The 18654-nt window shown below is 38.4% G+C and overlaps 2 protein-coding genes and 1 non-coding gene across 3 annotated transcripts; all 3 read right to left on the bottom strand.

The window, feature by feature from the left end:
- Nucleotides 1-4790: 4790 nt before the first annotated feature.
- On the bottom strand, nt 4791-4862 carry trnap-agg (transfer RNA proline (anticodon AGG)). Its single transcript has one exon. It is a non-coding gene; the product is annotated as a tRNA-Pro (tRNA).
- Nucleotides 4863-5577: 715 nt separating this feature from the next.
- On the bottom strand, nt 5578-8131 carry LOC147167537 (guanylin-like). Its single transcript, XM_086087484.1, has 3 exons — nt 8034-8131; nt 6391-6592; nt 5578-5782 (listed from the first exon to the last, which is right to left on the bottom strand). Exons 1-3 carry the CDS (start codon nt 8103-8105, stop codon nt 5712-5714), a joined length of 345 nt encoding a protein of 114 aa, XP_085943610.1. The 5' UTR covers nt 8106-8131; the 3' UTR covers nt 5578-5711.
- A 1922-nt stretch (nt 8132-10053) lies between these two features.
- Nucleotides 10054-11413, bottom strand: LOC147167536 (guanylin-like). The gene is made up of 3 exons (XM_086087660.1): nt 11335-11413; nt 11065-11254; nt 10054-10112 (listed from the first exon to the last, which is right to left on the bottom strand). The coding sequence occupies exons 1-3, from the start codon at nt 11407-11409 to the stop codon at nt 10054-10056; spliced, it is 324 nt and encodes a 107-aa protein (XP_085943786.1). The 5' UTR covers nt 11410-11413.
- Nucleotides 11414-18654: the final 7241 nt, after the last annotated feature.

Raw genomic sequence — 18654 nt, 5'->3', positions numbered from 1 at the left:
CTGCAGGCGCACTGCAGTGAATGACGGTCCCTTCCCCCTCCTCCTTGGACCAACGCCTGTAGTTACGAGGGGAACAGTGGGAGAGCTTGAAGGCACCTGACTCTCACCCTGCATTTTAACTAAAGGCGATCCTCGATTCAACGGCAGTCCCAACATAGCATTTTCGAGCTTTGTTGAGCCAAGGGACACAATGATGAAATGCAAAAGCTATCTCCTATCTGTAGTATTTTCCAATTGTCCAATTCCAATTCGACAAAAAAACTTTTTTTTCTTAAAAAAAAAATATTTTTAAGGGCATAAATAAAAATGTCACAAGGGACTGTGACATTTCCTTTTGTTGTAAAGTCTCAACCCACGTTCATAAAAGAACAATAAAAAACATTATATAACTGAAAGCTGTTGAATGTAGCCTACTGCCAAAAGCATATTGCTCACCGTGACTTTTGCTAACCAGACGCTGAGCTGCAGTCAGAATATGTTTATGAGGTAGCTTCACTTCCTGTCACTTATCTAATATGTTCCATGTGGGAACTTGGTATACCTCCATAATACAGCATAAAAATCTAAATAAGAAAATGCGTTTTTTTGGTTTGTTTTCATATTACTAGCTGTCCGCAACTCTCCTAAAATGGGTCCACGATCTACTTTTATGTCCTGGCAAGAGATGTTGCAGGTACAGAAAGTAAAAACCCTGCCACAGTTTAGCTTACTAGCTAAAGGTGCAGGTACACACGGCTGGCCGAAATTTGTAAACCGCATGACGTCACTTCCGGTGGTGACTAGACAGCGCGCACGGATTTATGACTGATTTACACATGAATGGATTGTTGGTTAATGCGCTACCGACAAGCAGTATTGACAATCCATTTATATGTAAGTCTGTGCGCGCTGTCGAGTGATGTCATGCAGCCGACAAATTCGGCCACAGTCAGTTTAGCACGTCTGGTTCATGATTGGATCCTAGCTAACCAATCACAATCGCAAGTTGATTTGCATGATTTAGATGTTAAAAATGTTACATATAAGCTTGGTAAGTTTACAACACAATACAGCCATACTATCTTGGCGTCCACTATAACAAATAAAAACACGAGATAACCCTAAAAAATAATTTCCATGTTGTTCTTATGTGGGAAAAGAGTCAAAATCAGTCAAATAAATAAATAATAACTTGCTCAGCAGAAAAAAAGGCAGGTCTGAAAGGATTAAAACAGAAGATTTTCTGCCTGCGACTCAGAAGCTATTCAAGGTAGGTTTGCAAGGAATCCTTTCATACTAAAGATTGTGCCATTGAGGCCAATACCTCAGGAGCAGGCTGATAATATTCAAACTTGGATTAATTGAACTCATTGACTGCATAAAAATGGCCGCTTCAAACCAAAATGGCAGACTTTTCAGGCATCTGTTCTTCTGACTTTTCATATACTTGAGTTATGACAGCTATGTCCACCGATCGTGCCATGTTGCGAAATGAAAGGGCTGAATTTTGGCAGAAATTTAGAGCGTTACTAGCTCTAATTGACACTATGTGTGTTCTACTCTTGAATCAATACAAATAGATGCCTTAATCACCCACTACCATAAATGAATAACAGTTGGTTTGATTACATTTGCTACGATTGATCGGACAACAGTAGTTGCAGTAGTTTTCATTACCACAACACACTTTGCAGAGCAGATATGGCATCTGTAAAGATGATATTCCATATTATTAGGTATGTGAATTGCCTAGTACCCGCCGATTCGATTCGTATCACGATTCATAGGTCACGATTCGATTCGATACCGATTAATCCCGGTACGAATCTATTAATTGATTATTGCGATTACCTTAAGTAAGACGTTTTGTTGAATATTCCCATAAAAAATTGATGTTTAAAAATCGATTCGACCGCATATTGAATCGATTTGAGAATTGCGCGCTGTAATAATCACAATATATTGCCGAATCGATTTTTTCTAACACCCCTATATATTATAATGTATAGTATATTGTGATGTTTTATTTGAATGACGGTATCTCGATAGAAAGAACAGCCACTGCTTCTATTCTACTTTCCCACACGTCCGATTCGATAAATCACCTGACTCATGCGTTTGACTGAGCTGTTTTTGTTTGTTTGCTGAAGTGCCAATGGCGCCCAAACAAGATTTTCGTCGGATTAAAAGATATGATCTGACATTTAGAATTTTGTCGTGGTGCTTTTTTTTTTTTATTTATGGTGAGTTGTCTAACCCAACTTTGCTGCCATGCTCTTCCCACACACTAGAGAAAAGTAACAATTTCATTTTCGTATTTGCATATTTTTATCATTGCCTATCTGTGCAGTTTTGCCTATGGGCTTCAAATTTGGTGGCAATCATAATAAAACCTCTCGGACATGTTTGTCTTCGATTGACCCCTGGAAATGACCAAAACAATCTTAAAATCAAAATGGATGCTTTCACCCAAAATGGTTTTGGTGGGTCTATCATGTTATATGTGTCTATCAAATATTTCTTAGTAAAACTGTCTTTGAGGTCTGAATTAAAGAAGAAATCCTCAGTAATGGCCATGAAGAACCCCCAGAAAGGGCCAAATCTTTAAAATGGTCACAAAGGAAGACTTTCTATGGATTTTTGAGACATCTCCTGATAGACCTGTCTACCAAATTCCAGGTTCCCAAGTGGAATTTGAACGCTGTGTTTTGGACTAAAGTGATCAATTATTAGCTGTAATTGGTACCATGTGTTCGATGAATTCTCTAAGTTGCGACTTCAGAGCAGAAGGCAGCTGATCTTCGGAGTTCTGGTCAAGTTCATAGAAAACCAAAAAAGACCTAAGGCCTACAAAGCTGTGACCTTGAACGAACCCTGACTGAATCCAACATTCATTAGCGTTGCACATGTTTGTGAGATACAGATGCATGTTTTATGGCAAGTCTTTGAACTTTTGCTTTGCCCGTATGCTATGAACACATTCTGGATCTTGTTAGGTATGGTATTCTTTAGACTATTTCTCATGCGTACTCATGACAGCCATCTTATTTAGATTTGAGGATCTTTTTTTTTTTTTTTAAGTATTTGTGTATTACAATTTTGTTCCAAATAGCCAAAAGTCTCTCTTACAGGGGATTGACTCAGTGTCACCTCGCATGAACCTTTCGTAGGCTGGCAAAAAAAAAAAAAGAAAGGAGAGGGGGTAAAAAAACACTCCCTTCCCTTCTTATTTATGTAATGTAATGTGATGTTATCTAGAAAAACAGCTGCCCAACTTGCAAGGGAAAAGGAATTTGAATGTGAAAAGTCTGCAGGAAAGGAAAGCAAACTGCGAGCGTAACCTGACGCCCGTTTCCTATTTTTGTGCTACGGCTGAGAACTGTTAACGGCCCCCCCAATGCATATATGATTCCACATTGTGTATTCAAAGCGAGCACATGGCTTCCGCTAGCTTAATGCTAACATATAATGGAAAACTCCATTGGCACATGCGCTGACAATGAGCATCTATTTGGCGGTGATGTTTTAAGCGACGGGTGTCTGAAGGTACAAACTGTGCAGCAACGTGTAAAAAGACAATATAATACGCACTTACATATATTCCTTATCCTTTAATTTTGAAGCGTCACGTATATTTTCAGGTTTGGTACTTGGTGTATAATGTTTAAGAATGCGTTTAGATTAACCTAACATGCGTGTTTGCATGCTGTCCACTTATTTCTGCCATTATTTACCGTAGGCACTCGCTGAGAACAGACAGGAATACGATGCCCTGACATTTGAGTTGTTCTCTCCATGAAGTGTGTGTTTGTCAGTACCCCCCGGCCGGCCGGGACTGTGGCGTGTGCTGGGAACCCATCCTAACATTTTGACCCTGAACTGGAAAGCCAGGCTGACGCGGGGAGGTTCGCTCTTATCTAATAACAAAACATGACATTCCTATTCCAAGAAGTGCAACTTGGACTTGGGAACTTGTCAGAGGTTTCGATAGAAAGTCCGGAACTTTGTCGCCCTTCATCTATTTTAATCAAATAGCTGTACCGTTTAATGGCTCTGCCTAGAGGTTTTGGGTTCGAATCTCAGCTCCAGTCTGTTTTCTCTGTGCTTTGTTTTTTTTTTGCTGGATACTTCAACGTTCTCTTATATTGAAAAAACTTGCATGCTGAGGACATCGAGGATAAATGCTTGTTAGCCTATAGGTGCCTGCCTAGCAACCAGTCTAGGCCAGTGTACCCCAATTTCTCTCTTCAAAAATCAGCTGGGATCGCCAACTTCTCTCGTCACCCGCGATGAGGAGGAAGACAAGCCTAGACAATGGATGGAAGTCATGTGACAAGCACTATTCTATTGTTATCTTAATGTGACAACTCCTTGGTCGGAACCTTGTAAAGAAATGGAAACAGCGCATTTAAACGCAAATGACGTTGCCAACTCCAGGCCTGTAGGATAAATAAATGAGTCACTGCTGTCCTCTGGTGGTCAAGTGGCAAAATTAACAAGATAAATGTCTCTGAAACGGACAGCGCGGCTTCTTGGGGAAGTCAAACTTACCTTTGTCATGCGACCTTTCCTTACCACTTGTTGAAATACGTCATCAGGTGAAAGAGACAGTAAAAGGTGCTTCCTTTCAAACATATGCGAAGACAGCACTGTTTGTTTCAAATTCATTTGTCTCCACTTTTTCTAATTGACGTCATTGCGTGACGGAGCGTTCTTAAATTTCTTCTTTTCTCATTTTTGTGTCATTTTCCGGTGTAATCTAGTTACTTCCGAGTCATCAAGTGGCATGAAAAGTTAAAAATGTAAAAGCTGGGCTCGTCCGGGATTTGAACCCGGGACCTCTCGCACCCTAAGCGAGAATCATACCCCTAGACCAACGAGCCACGTGACAATATGGCCAAAATGTTTTTATAGAATAATTCCATCGGAAAGAGACGGCAAAAATGCACCGTTACTGTTTTGTGACGTCACAGCCGTTTGTTTACTCCGTTTAATTGTATACAGCAGCTATAGTTGCTTTTAAAGTGCTCTATAAATGAAACTGAGTTAAATGAAAATGCCAGATTAATTACAGTATTTGGATGATTCCTATGACTATACTTGATAAAAAATAAAGTTGAAGCCATTGTGACAATATGTACAGTATGAATTGTTATGTGATTGTTATGCATACCACCAGAGGGAGCTCACACTTTGAAAATAACTGCTATACAACAGCCATAGGGATTAAAGCGTTTCTAACAATTTGTAGGTGCAGTTATGTAATGAAGCAATGATTTGGGTTGTGTTTCACGTTTTTAAAACGAAAGGATTTAAGCTGTCATGTTTCATTTACAATATCATTAAATCGGCTCCTGTTTACGCAAAAGATATGCAGTTTTACTTCTTGTTCTCTTACTGTACAACTTTATTTACTGTATGTAAACCAAATCATGGCCTAGGCTTATAACCAATGTTACACACTTTGCGACAGTTTCACCATTATAATAACCAGATATAGGAATCAATTAGTCAAATGCAAGAAAGACAGCAATTGGGTGTTCAAAGAAGGCACATTTTGCTATCAAGACATTAAGAGTCAATAAATTACGTCCAACATGAAGAGAGTGTTGATCATTAAAAATAATAATTGCAATTCTGGAAACTATATATTAAAACAAACAAACAAACATAAAAGAGTGTTATTTTTTCTTGTTGTTTGCAGATGATGATTATGTATTGTAAAGGCACCCTCAATGCAGACAGCCAAAGCAGGAAGGGTTGGCACATATCTCACACGGGTCCGAAGACTTGAGGATATTCACTAGAAAGAAACATTTAAAAGAAAAAAAAAAGAGATAAGATAAAATAACATATAAAATGTGTTATTTTATATAATATTTTTATTAATTTTATAGTTATTTTATAGTTATAATTGTTATTGTTTACACAAATTTATGAGAACCACATAAATGAAAACAGTCCTATCTTTACAAGAAAGATAAAAATGTCATAACATTTTAATTTCATAACATTGCGGTCAGCACAAAAAACTAATTGCTGTGGATAGGTTACTGGCTCAAATATCTGGCTCAAATATCTGGCTCAAATATCTGGCTCAAATATCTGGCTCAAATATCTGGCTCAAATACCTAACCCTAACCCTAACCCTAACCCTAACCCTAACCCTAACCCTAACCCTAACCCTAACCCTAACCCTAACCCTAACCCTAACCCTAACCCTAACCCTAACCCTAACCCTAACCCTAACCCTAACCCTAACCATCACCCTATCACCCTATCACCCTATCACCCTATCACCCTATCACTAACCCTAACCCTAACCCTAACCCCTAACCCCTAACCCCTAACCCCTAACCCCTAACCATTTATTATTTCTGCTATTGAATATCAGTGTTGGCTGATGTTTACCAAGTCTGGAGAAGACCCTGGCAGCACCTTGGCCTCGGCACACGGGATGAAAGACCCGCGGCATGGCGGGATCGGCGCACACGGCACCCACCGCACCCACCGCACCGCTGCGGGCGAACTGAGGGCTGAGACGTGCCCCCGCCTTTTCCATCAGTGCCTTCAGCTGCTTCACCGCCTCTAAGGGGAAGCTCCTGTCACCATCCTATGAGGAGCAGAAAACACAGAGTTCAGGTTCAAAAGCATTCCTTTAATTTCAGGTGAGTGTTTTGTTTGAAAGGATAAACGAAAAAAAAGGCTGAAGACAAACTGGACACTTTGTTTGAATGTGGATTGGAATGTGAAGTGTGATTTTGAATCAAGTCTTGAATGCACTGTGCGAACATGGCTCGCACAGTTTGTTTTTATTTCAGACAAACCTTTAGACCTTGAAACAATTTTTCTTAAACACAACAACACACATTATTGCCCTTTGCCACCGCCGGAGATGGATAGAAATGCGTGTCTTTAAGGAGTTCCCAGACGTAAGAATGCCAAAAGTATGCAAAAAAAAAAAGTAACCTGAGCAAAGGATGGCTATTTTGAAAAATCTATAATATAAAACATGGTTTCAGTTATTTCACCTTTTTGTGTTCAGTACATAACTCCACGTCAGTTCATGCATAGTTTTGATGCATTCAGTGAGAATCTACAAAGTAACCAGTCATGAGAATAAAGCAAATGCATTGAATAAGAAAGAATGTCCAAACTTTTGGCCTGTAATGTATGTATATATATTAGTTTTGCATAAAAAACATTATTTTATGAGATTATCAGAAGAAAAAAATATATGGGGAAAAATTTGGAAAAAGTCATTATTTGATGAGACAAATATATAAATAGAGTAAATATGATATTTTTGTTTGGCATAAAAACAATGAATGCTATAAAGTTGTAATTTTGAATTTTGTGAAAAAAACACAAAAAGTTGGAATTGTTAAGGGAAAAAAATTACTAATTTCACAAGGAAAATATTGGGATTTTAGGAGATTTAGTTGCAATTTTGCATAATTCACAGTAAAATTAACATAAGTCATAATTTTATTTAAAAAACAAGAATTTTTACCAGTCATAATTTTTATGGACAATTTTTTTCCTGATTTTTTAAAAGCAATTTTACACAACAAAATGCCCTAATTTGACCATAAAATCATAATAATATTTATAAGAAAAATCCCAAACTTTGTAAGAAAAAATATTAAATATGCAATCATAATTGACCAGAATCAAGTTGTAACTTTCCAACATTTTATAGGAGACTAAAATAGCAATATTATTTGGGAAAATCACATGATGAAAATTTTTACAAGAATGACAAAAAAAAAAAGAATTTTATGCAACAGGTGTCCTAATTTTACCTGAAATTTGTCAATTTTCCCCCAAAACATTAATTCAATTAAGAAAGAGATGCGGTGGGGGTGATCAATGTGTATTTTTATCACAATTCTACAATTTGTTATCTAGAATCCTGTTCTTAAGGTAATAAAGGACAACCATTTTGACCCAGCATGAAATTAGCTCTCGGCCTGTAAATTGCATTATCTCTACAGTTGTATAGAATCCCAGCTCTGTATTAACTACAAAAAACACATACTCGTCATACTCACCCTGACTTGCACACACGAGGCAATGCTGCACACGCACAGCAGCAGCGAGATGAGCGCGACCACGCTTCTCATGGCGAGAGAGACGACGAGCACGACGACGCAGCGATGCTTTCGGGCGCAGACTTACCTTCTCGTGTGCCTCCTGCAGGGCGGCGCCGATGCTTATAAAAGGCGTGTAAAGGCTTAGCAATGATTGATTTATACCAGGAATGAAGGTGTGTGTGTGTGTGTAAATAAAGCTCATTTGGATCCTATTGAAGCCTAAAGAGTACTCTAACTACTACCATGATGGCATCTCCGTGTTTGTTCACCCCGTCAAAGGGAAGTTTCACCGTTGACTTTAGCGTCCAAAGGGTCGTCGTCCTCATCATCATAAATGTCAGCCGTCTCGCGCATACACAAGCGACATCGACGCTGGATGGCGTCTTTGACTGGACTGCAAGCATGCAAAATGCAAGAGAAGAAAAGGAGAAGTCACTCGAAAATGGCCGACGCACCTGAAGGTCACACCTTCACAGTGATGCAAGGACAATGAGATTGGAAAGACCAAAAACACGCAAGAAGAGCATATTTGAAATATTAGCAGAAAAATGAGCCGAACTATTACGAGTAGGGCTGCAACTAATGATTATTTTAGTAATCGATGAATATGTCAATTTTTTTTTAATTAATCGATTAATTGTCTAAAAAATAAAGCTTTTTAAAATTTATATTCTTTTTTTTATTAAAAAACAGGACATAATGCCCTCAAAGTGAGCAGAAAATGCAAAATATGAATTGAGTATGATTCAGTTCCTGCTTTGGTCTGTCACTGTAAAAAAATGTTGATCATTGTTTTTCAAAGTAAAAGCAGATCTTTGCAAACATCTTGATTTGATTCAACGCAAAGACAATCAGTCCGCTTTCATGGAGGAGGAGGAGGAATCAGACAATATTTACTGTTGAGAGGTTGACATTTCTGAAATATTTTTTTTTATAATATATATATATTTTTTTAAAGAATTATTTCAAATCGTTCATCAAATAATGAAATCATTAAAGGAGCGCTAGAGCACTAGTCTTCGCATGGTATTAATTTTGCGTTTATGGAATATGATTTAAGCGGCAAAATCCATCTTAGGGGGCAGCCATTTTGAATGAAAACGACATCACAGTTGCTCAGGCTAAAGTAACAACCAATCACGGCTCAGCTTCAGAAAAAAAGTGTGTTATAATTATTGTGCTGAAGACAAGAAGACTAAGGACATAGATTATGGGAACCATGTTGTGTGGTCTGATGAGACCAAGATACACTTTTTGGGTTCAGATGGTGTCTAGCGTGTGTGGCGGCATTAATGGCAACTTTGAGTTCATGGAGTGAATCATGAATGTCAACATGTACTGTGACATACTGAAGCAGAGCATTATCCCCCCCCCCCCTCTATTAATGGCTCTTCTTTGAGGTATTTTGAGAGAACAAATAGCTGGATGGATGGTTGATTGGAAATAAATGACATTTACAGTATTTTTTTTTGTTTCGTTTTATTATTCAGACCTGATATAAGAAGGGGGAAAAAAATGTGTTGATCAGAGGGTGTGTGGGTGTAAGTTGAATAGATGTGTCAGTCAAGAGAGTGCAAATATTCCCTTTGAGAAAAAAAAGAAAAGGCGCCTGTAACAGTTCATTCGCGTATTTGATGTTTGAAACATACACAAAGACACACGCGTGCGTATGTGACTTGCAAAACACACATTTTTATTCCAAACAAAAACATATGAGGACGTTTAAATAGGTACACAAAGCATGGTAGGATAGAAATGTAACAAAAACAATCTGAAATATAAAACCAATGACAAAACAAGGTGGCAAATGCATATATAATTTTTTTTTTAGTAACAGTTGCGCTTTGAAATTCCTTAAGATTTCTGTTCTCCTTTTGGCCATTTTTTTGCTTCTTTAATTTGTTTTCTTTTTTTAAATAAATGAAACGAGGACATGAAAAATACAATTAAGAACAAAAAGAACGATTGCGGCGTCGGCTTAGCAGCCGCTGCAGGCTGCGAAGGCGCAAATCTCGCAGACGTCCAGCGGCACCAAGGCTGCAACAAAGGCGAGCGGTTAGCATAGACGTTAGCATCGATGTCAAGTTAGCATCTACAGTACAATGGCACAAGTATAGGATATTGTGGAAAAGGTCATTTATTGTTGTAGTGAAAACGATTCTCATATATTATAGATCACTGCTTACAGTGTAATATTTTATGATATGCTTGATTTTATAAAAAAAAAAGAAAAAAAAAGTTTGGTGCGGTCGCATCATGGGCTAGTGGTTAGCATGTTTGCCTCGCAGTCCTAGGCGTGAATGTGAGTGTGAATGCTTATTTGTCCTTAAACTCATTCACTGCCATTGACGGCTATAGACGACAACAAGAGTATGAAAACCTAGATTTTTTTTATTTTTTATATTACATTTAGAAATTATATAAAACTTGTGATTAATCGTGAGTTAACTAGTGAAGTCCTGGGATTAATTATGAAAATTTCCAAATTTTTAATAATATTTTTTTCCTTTTTTTAAAGTAATTTAATTTAATTATTATTATTTTTTTAATAATCCTTTTTTTTTTTTTAAAGAAATGGTTATTAAAAATTAAGAGCATCAGGCATTTTTTTAATCAGAATTAATAGCAAGACTTCACTCATTTTATATCTGTTCTAAATGTACAATAATAATAAAAAATCTAGGTTTTCATACTCTTGTTTACAAAAGTGGGAACATTTTTAAACTATTAGAAATAGTTCAAATGAATTTTTGACCTCTATAGCCGTCAATGGCAGTGCATGAGTTAATTGATTGGCGGGCGACCGGTCCGAGGTGAACTCCGCATCTCTCAGAAAAAAAGTCAGCTGACGACTTAAGTTGTGTGAACGTGAACGCTTGTTCATCTATATGTGATTGGCTGGCGACCAGTCCAGGGTGGATCTCCTCTTCTTAAGGTTTGAATATATATGCCCTACGATCAGTGATGACAAAGTGATGAAGATCCTCACCTAGTCTGGCGAGGGACGCCGACGCCCCCTTCTGCTTGCACAGGGGCAGCAGCTCCTGCGGCAACATGGGCTCCTCGCACATGGACGGCGAGCTGGCCCGCAGCCGCGGGTTCTGCAGCGGCGACCTGGCGCTCTTGAACATCTCCTGGAGCATCTTGACGGCCTCCAGGGAGAAGGTCAAGCCGTTCTCCTTTGAGAGGAGATACAAGAAGATCTCTGAGGTTTCCGCTACCTGCTGAGGATGTCTATCAACATTGCCGTGTCACTCACCTCGACCAGCACGGCTTCCGTGCCCAGCCCCACAACCAGAACCAGGAGAGCGATGGAAGCGAGTGTGATCTTCATTGCTGTGATGCTGATCTTGGAAGTGTCTGCTTGCTCCTCCAGGAGCGAGCCACCTTTTTAAATCCTGATGCGGTCATGTGACCGGAGGTGTGGCCAATGGGAGCAAAGTTTTCTCACGGGTTAATGAGTAGCGCCGTTTACGGGCCGTAAAGGGGAATCCATAAATCCTACTCTGTCCGATTAGCTTGTTGCGCTCGACATTAGCTAGAAACGCCTCCCGTGTCAATAATAATGTTTCATCCAGTGACTTATTTACGTGAAAACTTTTTGGCCAGCGCATACAGGATGTAGTTTATTGCAGCTGGTTATGTGAAATTGGTGTTTCGCACCTTAGCTGCTGCTGAGTCACAAGTTGGCAGGTCAGAAAATCCATCCATCCTGTTTGATTTTTTACAGCTCTTCTCCTCATTGGCTCAACTGGAGTCGATGTCCTGACGAGAGAAATTGGCTTCAACCGGGACTGGACCTCATTGGAGTCGGTGGAGAACGGGTTCTGGACCCCATCCAAGCTTGCCAAGTTTAGTTTTCAATGGCAACAAAAGTTTCTTCTTTTTTGTTGCCATTTACTTCTTCCTAGACAATCACACCATGTATCTTGTAAGGGTGGGAATCTGTGAATGTCTCACGATTCGATTCCGATTTTAGGGCGTGCAATTCGATTCAGAATCGATTTTCGATTAAGAAAGATTTTCGATTCAAAATGATTTGATTGACAATGATTTTCGCTTCAATCTATATATGCGCAAGGAATTGTAATGATCTACTCCAGTCTGACACGCTAATGCTAATTAGCGCGCTACTCGTGGCACTTTTATCACGCAAAACAACGGCTCCACACTGCAAAAAAACCCCACTTTATTGGAATAACTTGATCGTGACATTTTCCTTCCTCCTACTCTCTAATGTGGCTACAACTTAACACTGTATTAGACCGCATGAAACCACACTGCCCCTAAGTGGCCAAAAATATGAACAGCGCTCCAAAAAAAAAGGCACACACAGACAAAGGCAAGACAGTATAAAATAATTTAAATAAAATAGATTTTGGGACATTTAAAATCGATTCTGAATCGGACTAAATAAGAATCGCGATTCTTTTGAGAATCGATTTGTTGGCACACCCCTAGTATCTTGTATGAGTAGCTTCAAAACACCACACATAGTAACAGTTTTTCTGTTGGAGTACGTCGGTCACTATAGTGAACAACCGCTTGCAATTTGTTTTGCGATGGTTCACTTCAGTCATTTTGGGCCGTGTCGCTCGGTGTGCAGCAGGCTTTACATGCAAGCTTTTGGAATGTGAGAGGAAGTGGGAGTAAAAAATGCAGTTTGCAAATTTGGCTCTATTTAGAGTAATATTTACACTTGGAGGAGAGTAAAATAAAAAAATTAAAAATTAAAGTCAATGAAACAAACTCACAACCATCAGCTTGGGAGCTTGGCCACTGTTTGCTTATATCCAAGAGGAGACCAAAAACATATTTGTTTTCCTCTTATACCAATATTATACTAACACATAGCTGCGTGGCTCAGGGAGTCGATCGGCCGTCTCCCAAGGTGAAAGTCATGAATTTGTTCCTCAATCCTTGAGTGACTTTTATTCATTTATTTTCCATTTTATATTTAGCTCTCTTCCAGGTGTAAATATTACTCTGAAACTGTCTATATCTATTTGGTCCCACTCTAAATAGAGTCAAATTGACTCTACAGGATTTATAGACAACGCAAATGGCCGCATAACTTGACTGAATCTGTATTTCTGTAATCCAGAAACTTTTTAGTTAGCTTGACCTTGCAAACCAAACGCTCAATGCTAATACTATTTTGATGCTTGCATAAAAAGTTTGCTGTTGAGTGCACTAAAATGTGTTTTCAAACTGTATTTGTAAAACTTTTGAATCTCTTCATTAAATTTCAAAAAGTAGAAACAGTAAAGAGACAGTAAATACTGACAATAGCCTATAAATTTCATGCATGATAGTTGCGCGGAAAAATAAACCACAGCTAATTGTAGATGAGTAACACCGATATAAAAAAATAAAAAAATAAAAATAAAATACAGGGCGTCGCTTCTTGCCGTGCCTACTTCCCACACAAGTGCAGATATGAATACACGAATGCATGTCTAGGACTGAACCTCAAGACTGATAACATGGCGTAAAGTCAGCATTGATTGCTCCAATAGGTCAAGATAATCGTCTCAACGGTACGTGACCCATCCACCCATGCAGACATGTGGGAGTATATTGGCGTCTGTTTAAACAACCGCTTGTGTTGAAATGAGGATACGAGAGTTTATAACACAATGAAGTGACACATACATGTCCGTACCTGACACATCTGCATTTTTTTTGCTTTTTTTGGGGGGGATTGCTGGAACTGATTTGAATTTACTAATAAACACATAAATTGAGGTCCCTTTTTTTTTAACGTAACTTAGCATACCAATCGTGCGCCGTTCATAACCTCGAAATGTAAAAACGTGTTTTTGTTATTATCAAATTAGTCAAGTTTGATCATGTTTGGTGAAGTGGTTTTTAGTCTGGTGCTGACAAGCGTGTTTGAACAGTTAACACCGAAGACAAATATCACAACTGGAGGCGAGTAAATCATCAGCCTGCACGTGAAAAGAATACATTTGATGATTTATTTGACCTTGTTTCCGCATATTATCGAGTGGCTTTGTAAACACGTTTTTTTCTCCCTCACGAGATCAAGTGACTTTTTGGTACGCATCAGGGCACAAATAACAAACTAAGCGGGGTTTTTTTTTTGTCAATATACTGTATGGATGTTTTTTTTCGATTTTTTTTGACAACCCATAACACTTTGATGTGAGCTATACTGACACCTATGGGACTAAAGAGGAACAGCATAGAACTGAAGCTACAGTGCGAGTGCTTCATTTGTTTATATAAATTCAAATACGTTCGCGTGATCATGAGAGGACTAGATTTTTGACAGGTGGCGTAAATGATAGTCTTTACGACACAATACGACCAAAACTGTTAAATGCCCGATTAAAAAAAAAAAAAGAAATCTTTATGCATAGCTTTTGCCAAAGGCAAAAAATATTTTCAGATTTGAAAAACTAAAAGAAAAATCATGATATGTGCACCCATCCGAGAGGTTTTAATCTTCTACCCAATTTTTTTTCTATACCTAATCTGTAGTTAAGTGAGAGATAATTAAACACCACATTCAATATGTGGCACTAACTTTTTTTCTTATCTGATACTTTCAACACGGTCGTGAAGTCTACTTTTTTTTTTTTTTTTTACAGTCCCGTCCAAAGCTATAAAGATGACAAGCTTAAACGCTTTATATCATAGTCATAAAAAGATGATTTAACTTTCTCAAATGCCAAACCTCCTCACCACAAAAAAAACCCACACAAATTCCTTATTATCAATATAAAGAATGGCATTAGTGCCCATGCTAATGCTCATGGCCAAATATATGCAAGTAAGTACAGAACATATAAGAGGCGACAATAATAACTTAAAAGCACAGCAGAAAAATGTAAATACTGAGCAGAGCTCTATACATTATGAATAACATTAAAGTCCTTTGTTATGTAGAAAGTCAAGCTACGCGCTGTGAACTTTTGATGAGACGCGGCTCAATCCGGCCATCTTTTACTGTATTACGAGGCCAGGAATAGCAAATTGAACTTCTGGATGGATTACATTTTTTTTGTTAATAAATCAGACGCATTTATTCCGTTTGCAGTTTGCATTATCATAGACCCATAGGAAGCACGTGTAGACTTTTCTTGTCCGCACTAATAACCAGATTTGCATTCATGTTGTTGCCATGGCGACCCTGCAGTACGTGTCAAAACATAGTTGCTGTCAAATGTACAGTATTTTACCGCTATACAGCAAATTACTGCGCGTTGTTTTTACCCACAATGCATTGCGTTATACAATTAAATACTGTAAAATAAAAAAACAAGAACAAGTGTTACAGTGTACTTAATTAGCCAAAAGTGACAGTGATAGTATGAATTGTATTTTCACTGGTGGAGGCAGCACTTCGTCATCAAGCCGTTGAATGACGTCTGTATCTGTGTATGTAGTGCATGCAGTAGAAACGTCGGCAAACAACTTTTATGGTTCCAGCTCACGCACTACACATTAATTACTACGAGGACTGGGGGTGAGGGTGGAGCAACGTGAGTGGAAATGGAAGTGAATGTGAGACCCTTTAAATACAAAAGAAGCGTTAGTTGTGTTTTCACTGATGAAGGCAGCACTTCCAACACATCAAAAGGTTAATAAGTTGAGTTAAGCTGTCCACCAACTTTCTTGAAATTTAACACACACAAAAAAATGAGAGCAGCACTGCCATCTACCGAGGTGGATGTGCAACTACACTTTATTCGGGTACGATGACAAAAAAAAAGAAGAAGAAGCGGGGCTTGCTAGCTACCAAGCTACCAGTGCTTCAACTTTATTATTAGATTAATGATATCCTCACTTGCTAGATAAACTACACACACTTACCGCATAGGTGTTGTGACTGACTTATCTGCTATGAGCCAGAAGAGACGCCTTGCCCCAAATAATTAGAGCAGTGTTACTCTAGTTACTTATTATTAGGCGGCTTGATTTATCAGGTTAATACATGTTTGGGTATTAGTCATGTTTACGTTTGTGGTTTACAATGTGTGTATTCAAATGTATACAAGTCAATAAGAATGCATTGCAGTATTCAATAATTGATCGGGCAGCTGCATGCAATTGTACACACTGGCATGGCACTAGCAATAACTCTGACCGCGAGAAAAGTTATGGCTTTTAATTATCAGCAGGTGGGTTAAAAGTCATTATGGTTTGTGTTCAAAAGCAAGATGGAAAGTGGAGGAGAACAACACTTGGCAACATTGAGGCCACCAGGGTAACATCACAGAGCGCCAATGTGAAAAGGAACTTTGGACTGTCTCATTATACTTTATGTAGTCTGGTATTGAACAGTACTTCTCAATTATTTTTGTTATGCCTCTTAGGAAAAACACAGTTTGGCTTTAGCCCCTGATGCTAGCTAACTCCCTAGCAGGTAAACGAGTCTCATGGGAGCGAGCTAGGGAGCTAGCTAGCTAGCACCTGAAAGTAAAAGCCCTGCCACAGTTTGGCTTCAGTCCCTGATGCTAGCTAGTTCCCTAGCAGCTAAACGAGCACCATGGGAGCGAGCTAGGGAGCTAGCGAGCTAGCTAGCACCTGAAAGTAAAAACCCTGCCACAGTTTGGCTTTAGTCCCTGATGCCAGCTAGTTCCCTAGCAGCTAAACGAGCACCATGGGAGCGAGCTAGGGAGCTAGCGAGCTAGCTAGCACCTGAAAGTAAAAGCCCTGCCACAGTTTGGCTTTAGTCTCTGATGCCACTGCCACCTACTGTAGTGGATGTGCATCTACACTTTATACACTTTATCAAAATATGGCAACAACAAAAAATTTAATTTCCCGTGGTCACTCGCCCTTCCTGGCATTGCATATTCAGCAGTTTCAATAAAGGACTAACATAATTCTGTAAATAAACATAAGTATACAAATTCTGTAAATAAGTCCCTTTCAAAATGAAAGTGATTGGATGAAAGAGTGTCCAATCAGAGGAAAGAATGTAGCTGCTGCTCTATTAGCATGTATGCTAATCTCATCATCTGCCTGCCATTGTTGACATCTATTTACTACACTGGCGTGAAGCCAACCTAATTTTTTATTTGAAACCATAACCTATGCTGAAGTTGGCTTGTTATCGTTGGAACCCAGAGCAAATTCAAAACATCAAATTTGGAGACCATCTACCTAACACCGAGCGAATGAATTTCACAAAGTTATAACTCGTCCAAGAAACCTGACTGAAATGCAAGAGTGCTTTTTTATTTATTATTATTATTATTATTATTATTTTAATCTCCACTGAGTGTCCAAAATGAAATACATTGGAATTCTACTTTAACCTTAACCCAAGCCTGAAAGCCTATAAACCCTGCTGGTGACCTGCATCCACTTTTTTTTTTGTGAGTGTTGTAAAATAGTTGAACTTTTGCAAACGTGTAAAAAAAAAATACTGTATGCCATGTCATCCCATAAAACCCGCTAAAAGCTTTCATGACCTTGTCATTGTCAGTAACAGTGCATCGTCCTGGTTACAATCGTCCCAGTGAAAATGACACAAAAAGCGGTCAAGGTCAGTTGATGTTATGTGAACCAAACAGTCTGCGTTCCCATACGAACGCATTCATATTTTAATGCTTTTATAGAGGCAACAAAACACACAGTGCTTGACTTGTTGTATTTTCACACAGGCCTGTATTGTATTTGCCTGCACTGTAAATCATCACTTCTGCAGCCCTTTTTACGTCAGGAGATTATTTCAAATGTTGACGGGGACTCTTATGAACGCACATCTCAATGAAGAATCAAGTTAGATGTTTTTGGGAGCTATTCTTGTGCATAGTCTAAGAATCTTTTAATATTTTTTTATTTTTTTATCACGCATATATATTATGAGCTTCATTTAGATAGTACTTAAAACAATTATCTGCATCCATCACGCGTTATCAAATTCAGAGTTTTCAGTTTTACGTAACATGTTAAAATCAGCGTCACTTTAGCAAACAACTTTTCATATTTAAAGGGGAAGTCCATTTTTTTCATTACAATATGTTATATTTTCCCTCGCTGGTCTAAACGCGGTATTGTGATCAATATTGCCTTTTTGTAGAACATAAAAAGCAGAAAAATCCACACGGTTTCATCCGTATCAGGCGGCGGCCATGTTGCCTTGAGGCTTTCTTATGTTTGTTATTTTTCCGTCTTAATTGACATTATATCCCGCACACGTTTTTCGTAGTCTATATTTTGTGTTACAGATTATATTTAGTTCTGTCTGAATAATATTGTTAGTCAACAGTTATTGAGGTAAGTTTATATCTTCACATTACTACACTGTTCTCTAAAACTGTATGTTGTTGAATGTTATTTTATTTCAAATCTCATGAAAAAAAATCTTGCGCATCTTTGCACAATTCATTTAGAATGAGAAAAAAATGCTAATAGCCAGCAACATGTCTTTTATCGGGCAATACGGCAGACGAATGCACCTGAAGCCGATGCAGATTGAATTTGAGTTGTCAATGTGTTTTCCATTCAAATGTACCATTCAAAACGGCAGCCCGAATGACTTTTTCTTTTAAACGACTTGACTTTTAACGAGAGTCACGCAGCGTCACGTCTCGTCGCC

Source organism: Leptonotus elevatus, chromosome 10, assembly GCF_054856555.1.
Source record: "Leptonotus elevatus isolate MCC_2025b chromosome 10, RoL_Lele_1.0, whole genome shotgun sequence".
NCBI classification, from domain to species: domain Eukaryota; kingdom Metazoa; phylum Chordata; class Actinopteri; order Syngnathiformes; family Syngnathidae; genus Leptonotus; species Leptonotus elevatus.
This window is presented reverse-complemented; position numbering and strand designations above follow the sequence as displayed.